We start from the raw sequence: 11,549 nt of genomic DNA on the forward strand, positions 1-11,549 counted from the left end.
CTTGTGCCGCCTCACTTTCTTGAAAGATTTCAATTTTTATTCCATCAATTCCTGGTGCCTTGTTCTTTGCCAATTCCTTCAGTGCACTTTGGACTGCCTCCCTGAGTATCATTGGCTCTTGTTCACATGGTACCTCTTGAAATGGTTGAACATTAACATTTCCTTTTGGTACAATGACTCTGTGTATTCCTTCCATCTTTTCTTGATGCATTCTGCATCATTTAATAATTTGCCCAGAGAATCTTTCAATAACGAAAGTTGAGGTTTGAATTTTTTTCTTCAGTTCTCCCAGCTTGAGAAATGCTGACCGTGTTCTTCCTTTTTGGTTTTCTAATTCCAAATCTTTGCATATTTTATAGCATTTGGCTTTATCTTCTCGAGTTGATCTTTGAAATTTTCTGTTCAGCTCTTGGACCTTTTCAATTCTTCCATTTGCTTTATCAGTGCCTTTACATATAAATTCTAATTGTCACCTATTAAAAGTTGTGTTTCTGATAAGGCTTTTCCCTTGCTTACACTGGGAGTCCTTGGGTAGTGCAGGTGGTTAAAAGCTTGGCTGGTGAACTTGTACTGCTGACCTTGTGGTTCGAACTGACCTTGCAGTCCTGCGCATTAACCCACAGTGCCACACCAGGACTCCAGTTGTGCACATAGCCCATCGTTCTAGCAGGCAGACCACATGGAACCGATTTTAGGAGAATTCAGCTGTTTTGTTTCTGTCCTGACTCACTTTTGGCAAAGTGTACCTAAGATTTTGCTCTTGAAAAATGACTATTTATTTGAGTTCCTTTTGAAAATATAACTGAGGTGCTTTAATTTATTTTGTAAGTCTTACAAAACAGTTTTGATCCATTTAATATGCAAATATATACTGCTGTATTTATTTGATATGAATTTTATAGATGGAAAGAAATTAGTATATTAAAGCTTTGTATGACTGGTTGAGGGAAAACGCGTTTCTTAAACCCTAATTATTGGAGTCCTGTTGTGGTGCTGCAGGACAATGCGCTGGACTGCAAAGTCAGTTTGAACCGCAAAGTTAGTGATTCAAACTTACCAGCCACTCCCTGGAAACCATATATAGGATTGCAACAGACTTGACGGCATTTAACAGCAACTATAGCAATTATCTGCTGTTAGTTTTATTTAAGCTCTCTATCTGATAAAGGACTAATGGAGTAAGTAAGTTTAAATTAAAGCAAATACAAGCTTTTAAAAATTAAAGCAAACACTGAGAAGTTTTTCAGACTTATTAAAGGCCTCTGTGAATAGGATGTGTTAAGTATAAATGAAATGACTTCAAGCTTTGAGTTACTACATAAACAGATAATATAAAGATGATCTTTTTACTCATTAAACAGAGAATATAACATAAATAGTAGTAGTAGAAGTGTATTGAAATGACTACAAATGTGGATTTTTTGTTTTTTGGTTTTTTTCCTCTGTGGCATAGCTGGGAACTTCTCCACTTCATCTAGCAGCACAATATGGGCATTATTCCACCACAGAGGTGCTACTCCGAGCTGGTGTAAGTAGGGATGCCAGAACCAAAGTGGACCGGACACCGTTACATATGGCAGCTTCTGAGGGCCATGCCAGCATAGTAGAAGTTTTGCTTAAGGTATGTGTTTTGTTCTTTGTTTTTGAAAGTGAGTCCCTAAAGCTTTTTTTACAAAAAGGAGATGAGAGCTGGATTTATTGAATGCATATGTTACCTTACTTTTTTTGTATGTATGTATGAAAAAAGATATGCTAAAGGTTTTCTTTGTGAGGAAAAAGAAACTTCCTTTAGGTGTAATCTCAGTCAAGAATGGATGTTTTTTAGAATTTGAGCTACCCCATGGTAAGGGGGTACAGCTTTGTGTTCTGCACTGTTAACTATAGTCAAACACTGTTAAATTGCTCATAGAAGATAGCAGTAAGGTTGACTGGTTAACATATGGGGATTTTCCTTTTATCTAAGTGCCAAAGAGTTGCACAGAAAATTCTAAAATGGACAGTGATAAATTTAGAAATTATTCTCGATGCTTCTTGTCCTGGACACTAACTAGAATAGTGCTACCTAGAAGGAAAATACTGCTGTAAGTATGAATAACTTGTAATTCTAAATTTCTAGTAACTAACTAAGGGGTTTTGGTGTGGTGCTACAGGATAAGCACTCCTGGAAAACCCTATAAAGCACTTAACATTAACAACAACATTTGAATAAGGAGTCCTGGTAGTGGATTATAAACTGGGCTGCTGTCCACAAGGTCAGCGGTTTGCATCTCCCAACTGCTTTACAAGAGAAAGATTTGAAGCCTCAGAAGCCCTTTACAGGGTCTCTCTGTGTTGGAACTGACTCGATGGCATATAACCATCCCACTTAATTACATGAAAAATAGTTTACTATTGTGTTTTATTTGACCCAATATATACAAATAAACTCCAGCCACCAATATGAAAAATTATTCATGAGATATTTTTCTATCCCCTCCTTTTTTTTTTTTTTTTGATACCAAGTCTTTGAAATTCAATGTGCATTTATTCTTGTTCAGACTTATTACATTCAAGCGCTTAATAATCACATGTATCTAGTAACTACCATAATGGTTAGCATACCTGTAGATTGTAGTTGCTGTTAAGTGCCATCGCTTCCTTTTAATTCATTCTATTGCACTTGTTTTGAAAACAAAGGATATTTTTCTGTAAATGAGGAGCTAGGTAACCAACTCACATAAACAGTATTAAAGAAGAGTTTGGAGAAATGTGGTTTTCCTTCTACCTGATGTCTTTTTAACTTTTCATGCCCATAGCTGGGTGATTTAAAAAAAAACACACAAAAAAAAACGCTGCTTATGAAATTAGAAGGAAAGCCATTAGGAAAGTCAACATAATAGAAAAAAATTATTGATGGATGGTGGTGATTCCTGGAACATAGGGATTATTTAACATAAATAATGTTGGTGGCAAATTCTTTCTTTAAAGCTTAGTGACTAGTGTTTCCATATCAAGAATTATGTTTCATAGTTTAAATATCTCTTATTTTGAAATATTTTTATAGCATGGTGCTGATGTCAATGCAAAAGACATGCTGAAGATGACAGCTCTACATTGGGCCACAGAACACAATCATCCAGAGGTGGTGGAACTTTTAATCAAATATGGTGCTGATGTACACACACAGAGTAAATTTTGTAAAACTGCATTTGATATTTCAATAGACAATGGGAATGAAGATTTAGCAGAGATTTTGCAGGTAACTGTTGGCTTCTAATTTAAAAAAAAAAAAATCAATGAAAGGAAACTTATTTATGGTTCTCTGTCTTGTAGATGATTTGAAGTATTTAATTTGGAGCTTTTGATTTTGGACTGGCCTTTTCCTCTTTGTTCATTACTGTTCATGCTCCTGATTATATGACCACGATCTTTTTTTTTTTTTTTTAAGTTTTTATTGTGAATTGAGTGATATTGTGAATTGAATGAAGGTTTTTACAGAGCACATGATCAGTTTTACATTCTATAAATCCTACACTTTGTTTCATCTGAATGATTGCAATCCCCTCCATGGAAAAATAGTTTTCCCACTTCTTCCCTGTGGTTCTTATTTCCATTCCATATAATTTCTGAATTTTGTCCTTAAGTAAATATTGCCCTTTTGATCTTGAATAGTTGACCATTCTATAGGGAACACACCATACTAGATTTGTTGTCCCCCTGTATATACATACATGTCTACTGCCTAACTGGAAATTGGAACTTGAAGGGTGAGTTCTGTTCCAGACCTGAAGGGGGCTTAGAGCCATAATCTGGGGTTACTACAGGCTTATTCTGAGCAGTTAGTCTGATCTTTTTTGTAATTTTGAGTTTTGTTCCTCATTTTCTTCCACTCTATCCAGGACCTTTTAATGTGATCCTTTTCAGAGCATTTGGTAGTGGTAGCTGGGCATTATCTATCTAGCTCTTCTGGTGACTACAATCTTTTATTGTAGTATCAGAAGATTAGATAAAGTGATTACTCTCTGTGTTCTAAATTCCTGAAATCCTCTTCTAGGTGTTTTATTTCATTAACTATTTTGTTTTTATTTGGTTATATTTGGGTTTTTCAAAGTTTACTATATTTTCTTTTAAAAATATTTTTAAAGCAACCATAATAGTGTCCACTGAGTGAGTGATATGGTCTTTATTACTTATTTATTTTTCACCATCCTCAAAATCTGTTGTAGACATAGTTATTTCTGTTTTTTAGCAGGTTTTCAAGTCACCAACATTATTTCTCTTCTTTTCAGTTAGATGACATTGATGTAATTACTGTCTTTATATAGTGCCTCATCGTCTTGCCAGTCTTGTTTCTTTTCCCAGTAGAGCTCCTTTTCTCAGACCATTCAACTCCACTGAATTTTAATAATTTAAAAGATGTTTTGTGTTCAGGAAAATGAATTTTGCTATGCTTCTTCCCATTCTTTTACTTCTAGGAGTGCTGTTTGGGGTCCAAGGTTAAAAATGAAAAGCTATAATTGAGAAGGTCATTTGTTATATATGTAGTATTATATAATGCTGAATGTAGTAATGAGGAAATCGTTTGGTAATTGTATCTCTGTAGCGACAGAGCAGCAGAATATCTTTCATTGTCCAATATGTCTCTGTTCTTTACGGCCTTTCAGATACCAGTTTCTTTTCTCATGGAATTTTTCTGTTTCACCTAATTGAGGAACTTAGGATATAAACTCATATAACTATGTTATAGCATTGTACTCTGAGTAGGCCATAAACAAAGATTTCCTTTTTGATTCGTCTTGTCAGGCAATATTTCTTTCTTTATGTTTGTACTGTTGAGTCTCTGTGCTATATACGGGTTCTAATTCTGGAACACTTGTGGTGATTTGTCCTCTAGATTGCAATGCAGAACCAAATCAACACAAACCCGGAGAGTCCTGACACTGTGACGATACATGCCGCTACCCCACAGTTTATCATTGGACCTGGAGGGGTGGTGAACCTGACAGGTCTGCTTTCTTCAGAAAACTCATCCAAGGCAACAAGGGATTGAGAGGCATGTAGGATAGCTGGTGGATAGTTGTTATGCTTTTAGTAGGTGTTCATCCTTTTAAGAAAGAACTGTTGGAGAATAAGGGTAAGATTATATCAGCTACCTTGGTCTTGCTTGTTATGTTTGGAAAAAAACAAATTTTTGTGAGGCCACATAATCTCAAGAAAGATAAAATTGCAAACACACTGCAGTATCATCTTTCAGAACAATGCTATGCAAGCTTATCTTTTATAAAGCTAATACTAGCCAAGCTTTATTTAAGAGTTGACTAAGAGTATCAGACGTAGGCATTTGATTAAATTCCTTAAAAAGTCAAATCTGTTTTTTTCTTTTTTTTAATAGATGAAACGGGTGTATCTGCTGTTCAGTTTGGAAACTCATCTACATCAGTATTAGCTACATTAGCTGCCATAGCCGAAGCATCTGCTCCATTGTCCAATTCTTCAGAAACTCCAGGTTAGAAAATCCAGTCAAATGTGTACATTGACGGTTGCCGATTCAAACATGTCCGAAAGGCCAGATAGGAAATAGAGAAGGCTAAAGTGGGCAGGGTTGAGATTATGTTTGGTGTAGTGACTGGCCACTGCAGGGAGACATGCTACTCACCTCTAGCAGATTATAGTCATGTGACCGGTGTTGTTGTGGTCTCTTTTTACATAGGAAGCTCAAAAATGTATTTTAAAAGACTATTAGGTCTTGCTATTAAATGTTGGCGACCAATTGAAATTAAAAACAACTTTGTATGATTTTTACAGAAAACATATCTGTGTGCTCAATTTACCCTGGTTTTACCAGTTTGTGACCTTTTGTATAAAGTAGATACATTTATGTGAAGTTGCTATCCTTTTTATAGCTTAATTTTTAAGAACCTTCTGGAAGGTTTTAACTCTTGTAGTTAAGTCATTGATCCATTTTGAGTTAATTTTTGTATATGGTGTGAGTGTCAGCTCTACTTTGAGGATGCAACTGAATGACAAATTGTAGAGGAATGGTGTCACATTCATCATCAAAAGTAGCATCTCAATATCTATATTGAATACAGTGCTGTCTGTGATAGGATTATATCCATACGCCTACAAGGGAGACCTGCTGTGGCGGTGTATGATATACACTGGACTGCTAATCATGCTAACTGCTTGGCTGGAAGTTCAAACCCACCAGCCACTCCAGAAAACCCTGTACAGGGTCACTGTGAGTCAAAACTGACTCGATGGCACACAACAACAACAGCAAGGGAAACCAGTTAATACCACTGTTCTTTTTTTTATTATTATTATGTTTTATTGTGAATTATGTGATAGTTTACATGGGACAACATTAGCTTTACATTCATCCTATTGTATATCATTTCATTGCCATGGTTAAAATCCCCGCCATGTATCATTAACCAACCAAAGGGTGTACCCTGTAAGCCTGCCCCACCCCCGCCCCCGGTCATTAGCACACAGCCCCTCTCCTTTTCTGGATCTAATGTCCCCAGCTGCTCCATCTCTCCACATCATCTCTGCCTCCATCTCTGACGTCACTGCTTCTCTGGGTAGGGTTCCGCTCTCTGCTCTTCTCCCTTGATGGTCCCAGGGACCTCCATTCCTAAACTGCAAAGTTAATCACTCCCTTCCTTTTGCTACAAAACATCTACCTTTACATTTCCAACCCTCACAATCAGTCCTGATAACAATTATTCACTATTGTATCACAAGAGACATATCCACATCTCCTTTTTATCAACCCCACCTAGACAGTTTGGATACTACTCAGTGGAGATTCTACCTTGCTCTATGCCCTCTGGATCTGGGTTCCCTCTTGAAAGCTTATAAGCCAGTCATTCTTGCCTCTGTAGCCCCGCCACTTTGGGTAGCCAATGTCCAAGTTGCCCATTCCTGTCTACTCTGTGTATGGAGGGGGTGGGAATGATCCTTGCTGTAAAGATTTGTTCCCTGTTTTGAGCTACTGCATCCATAGGTGTAGGTTAAGTTCATCAAATTGTATTAGATTACTCTTTTTTCCCTCTTCTTTCTTCTTCTAGTTGAGCTCTGATCATTCAGTCATTGAAGCTAGGTCAAGTGTGGGTGTTCTTTTGCGTATGCCCTCTCTTCTTATCAGCTGGATGCTTCACTCTCCACTCTAGTCCTCTGTGGCTATGTCATTGACTCCAGGCCCAAGAGTCTCCAGGTCTTGCCACACTGCTGGCCAACCAGGTCTCCAGCTGGGTTTTCACAGGAGTCTATTGAACGTTGTAGGGCTTAGCTCGCAGCTTCATTGCTGTTTTTCCCTCACTTCCCCATATCGGTGATGAATATGGTCACCAATCATAGCATGTGTTCCCATTGAGTCTTAAGTCTTGGAAGAGGGTTTGCTCTGAGGGGACCTGACCACTTGTCTTAATGTCTCCTGGGCATGCCACTTGCTTGTTCTTGTAGTAATCAGTCGGTCTGCCAATGTTGTTTTGTATTTTTCCTGTTGGTTTTTCTTTCAAGAAGTATTTTCTGTTCTTCTAACTGCTCCAGGCTGGTCTGCTTGTCCTTTCAAGTGGAAATTTCCCACCTCAGAAGATTCTGGATGCTATTCAGGATTCCACCTATTGTCTTATGTAATGGCAGAGGCTCCGCAGGAAGCCTCCATCACTGGGCATGTTGTAGCCCCATTTTAGGTATTCCAATCAGTTCTAGGTAGAAGACGGACTTACAAGCTTTCTATGGTGGTATTTCTGGCTATGCCTTTCTCTCCCCATCAAGTGCTATTTTATAATGATATGCAAGGGAAACCAAGATTCAAAAGACAGCCAAGCATCTTAACATTATTTTCTCTCTTTCCCCCATTCCAACCATGTCTCAATCCCTGTATCCCAGAGCCGTGTTGTCCCAAGATTGTGCAAACATCATTATTTACCTCCATCCCACTTAGCCCATGCAAACCTGCCTAATTGTTTTACCATCTGCTTTGTTCTTCCATTCCCCTCGCCCTTCTTGTATATTCCCCTCTCTCCAGCACCCAAACTATCCTGTGTCTATTCCCTACCCTGTGCTACACCTTTCCCTCCCCCATCCCTGTAACCATCAAAGAATCGGCTCCCATCCCTCCCTACCCCCCAGTATGGGTTCTTTTTCTTAGTCTTTTACTGTAGTGGTCCTACGCAGTATTTCTCCTTTTGTGACTGACTAATTTCACTCAGCATAATGTCCTCAAGGTTTATCCATGTTATGTGGTGGCTTGCAGCTTCCTTGTTATTCTTCAAGGTAGCATAATATTCCGTTGTATGTATTTACCACAGTTTGTTTATCCATTCTTCAGTTGATGGGCTCTTTGGCTGTCTCCATCTTTTTGCTATTGTAAATAATGCTGCTATGAACATTGGTGTGCATATATCTACTCGTGTTATGGCTTGTTTTTCTTGTGGGTAAATACCAAGTAGAGGAATTGCTGGATCATAAGATATTTCTATTTCCAGCCTTCTGAGGAAGCTCCATATTGTTTTCCAGAGAGGTTGGACCATTTTGCAATCCCTCCAGCAATGCAGGAGCGTCCAGTTTCTCCACATCCCCGCCCACATTTATTGTCCTCTGCTTTTTGATCTTTGTTGTTATTGCTACATACCACTATTATTCTAATTTATGCACCAACAACTAAAGCCAGAGTTGACTAAATTGAAGAATTCTACCATTTTTTTTCAGTCTGAAATTGATCAAAAGTGCAATGAAGATGCACTGGTAATTATTGGTGATTGGAATGTGAAAGTTGAAAATAAAGAGGAACGTGAAGGTTCAGTACATGGAAAGTAAGTTCTGGACCAGTGCTAACCACAAGGTCAGCAATTTAAACCTGCCAGCTACTCCTCAGAAACACTAAACAGGGTCGCTATGAGTGGGAACCAACTTGACAGCACTTAACAGCAACAACAATAGAACCAGTGCTGGAGATTGCATGATAGAAATTTGGAAGACCAGCAGTTACTCATTGTAAATACCTTTTTACTACAGTATGAAAGAGACGTGATTGATGGAATACACAGGAATCAAATTGACTGCGTCTGTGAAAGAGACAATATCATTCAGCGTAAACAAGCCCAGGGGAAGATTGTGGAACAGACCATCAATTGATCATTGCACTTTCAGGCTGAATCTGATGAAAATTGAAACTAGGTTGCAAGAACCAAAATATGCCCTTGACTATATCCCCACTTGAGACCTTCTCAAGAACCGGTTTCATGCATTAGACACTCATGACCTAAAACCAAAAAGAGTTGTGGGATGACATCAATAACATCATATGTGAAGAAACCAAAAGGTCATTAAAAAAAAAAACAAAAAAGAAAGAAAAGACCAAAATATATATGAGAAGAGACTCTGAAACTTGCTGTAGAGCATAGAGAGGTTAAAGCAACTGGGACAATAGAGGAAGGAAAAGAGCTGAAAAGAAAATTTCAAAGGACAGCTCGTGAAGACAAAGTAAAATATTATAATAAAATGTGCAAATACATGGAGTTAGAAAACAAAAGAAAAGAACATGCTCAACATTTCTAAAGCTGAAGGAACTGAAAAAAAATTCAAGCCTTGAAATATTGAAGGATTTTATTGGTAAAATATTGAGTGATGCTAGAGGCATGAAATCAAATGATGTATTGCATTAGGTAAATCTGCTGCACAAGACCTTTTTAGAGTGTTGAAAAGCAAAGATGTCAGCTTGAGGACTAAGGTGTGCCAGACCCAAGCCATGATATTTTCAGTAACCTCTCATATGCATGCCAAAGCTGGACAGTGAATAAGGAAGACCATAGAAGAATTGATGCTTTTGAGTTATGATGTTGGAGGAGAATATTGAAAGTGCCATGGGCTGCCAAAAGAACCAACAGATCTGTGTTGGAAGTGCTGCCAGAGTGCTCCTTGGAGGCCAGCATGGCCAAACTTCATCTCTCATACTTCGGACATGTTGTCAGGAGGGACCAGTTGCTGGAGAAGGGTATCATGTTTGGTAAGGTGAAGGGTCAGAAAAAAGAGGAAGACCCCCAGCAAGATGTATTGACAAAGTGGCAGCATCATTGGACTCAAGCGTGGCAGCAATTGTGATGTTGGCCCCGGATCGGGCAGTGTTTCGTTCTGTTGTGTGTAGGGTCGCTATGAGTCGGTACTGACTTAATGGAACCTAACAACAAAAGAGGCATGAAACGAAGGTGGAAGTAATACACAGAATCACTGTACAAAAAAATAATTGCTCGATGCACAACCATTTCAAGAGATACCACGTGATCAAGAACTGATGCTATTGAAGGAAGAGGTCCAAGTAGCACTGAAGGCATTCATGAAAACTAAAGCTCTAGGAATTGACAGAATATAGATTGAAATGAACAAACTGATGTGGTACTGGAGGCCCTAACTTGTCCTTGCCAAGAAATTTGGAAGACAGCTACTTGGCTACCTGATTTGAAAAAAAATCTGTATTTGTGTCCATCCCAAAGAAAGGTGATGCAATGGAATGCAGAAATCATAGCACATGCAAGTGAAATTTTGCAGAAGATAATTTAACATGTTTGTAGCGGTATATCCACAGGGAGCTGCCAGAAATTTAAGCTAGATACACAGGAGGATGTGGAATGAGGAATATCATTGCTGATGTTAAATGGATGTTCGCTGAAAGCTGATAATACCAGAAAGATGTTTGCTTGTTCTTTTACTGACTATGCAAAGGCATTCAGCTGTGTGGATCATAACAGACTATGGATAACGTTGTGAAGGATGGATGTTCCAGAACACTTAATTGTACATGAGAAGCCTGTACATAGATCAAGTGGCAGTTGTTTGAACAGAACAAGGAGATACACTGGGTAGTTTAAAATCAGCAAAAGTGTGCACTAGAATTGAATTCTTCCACCATACTTATTCAGTCTATGTGCTGAGGAAATAATCTGATAAGCTGAGTTATATGAAGAATTTGGCATTAGAATTGGAGGAAGACTCATTAACAACATTTGATATGCAGATATACAACTTTGCTTGCTTGAAGCAAAGAGGAGTTGAAACACTTGCTGGTGAAGATCAGACTACAACCTTCAGTATGGATTAGAACCCAATGTAAAGAAAACAAAAATCACAACTGTACCAATAAATAACCTCATGGTAAATGGAGAAAAGATGGAAGTTGTCAAAGATTTCATTTCGCTTGGATCCATAGTCAACACTAAAGAAATCAAAGTGATGTATTGCATTAGGCAAATCAGCTGCAAAAGACATCTTTAAAGTGTTATGAATGAAGTTGTCAGTTTTAGAGCTAAGGTGCACTTTACCTAAGCAATAGTATCTTTAGTTGCCTCATATGCATGTGAAAGTTGGACAATAAATAAGGAAGACTTTAGAAGAATTGATGCATTTGAATTATGATGTTCGCAAAGAATATTGAAAGTACCATGGACTGCTAAAAGAATTAACAAATCTATATTATGAGGAATCTGTACCTGGACCAAGAAGCAGTTGTTTGAACATAACATGGGAACACTGAATGGTTTAAAATTAAGAAAGGTGTGTGACAA

At 38.0% G+C, this 11,549-nt stretch overlaps 1 protein-coding gene across 2 annotated transcripts in view; it reads left to right on the forward strand.

Annotated features, from left to right (window-relative positions):
• GABPB1 (GA binding protein transcription factor, beta subunit 1) overlaps positions 1-11,549 on the forward strand; it is a 93,011-nt gene that overhangs the window by 50,761 nt on the left and 30,701 nt on the right. For both annotated transcript variants that reach the window (XM_006831657.1, XM_006831658.1), the window contains 4 exons: positions 1,454-1,621; positions 3,044-3,238; positions 4,874-4,985; positions 5,372-5,485. In XM_006831657.1, the coding sequence (XP_006831720.1) occupies positions 1,454-1,621; positions 3,044-3,238; positions 4,874-4,985; positions 5,372-5,485 (589 nt within the window). The remainder of the gene's footprint in view (positions 1-1,453; positions 1,622-3,043; positions 3,239-4,873; positions 4,986-5,371; positions 5,486-11,549) is intronic.

The sequence above is a fragment of the Chrysochloris asiatica genome, unplaced genomic scaffold, assembly GCF_000296735.1.
Source record: "Chrysochloris asiatica unplaced genomic scaffold, ChrAsi1.0 scaffold00004, whole genome shotgun sequence".
Taxonomy (NCBI): domain Eukaryota; kingdom Metazoa; phylum Chordata; class Mammalia; order Afrosoricida; family Chrysochloridae; genus Chrysochloris; species Chrysochloris asiatica.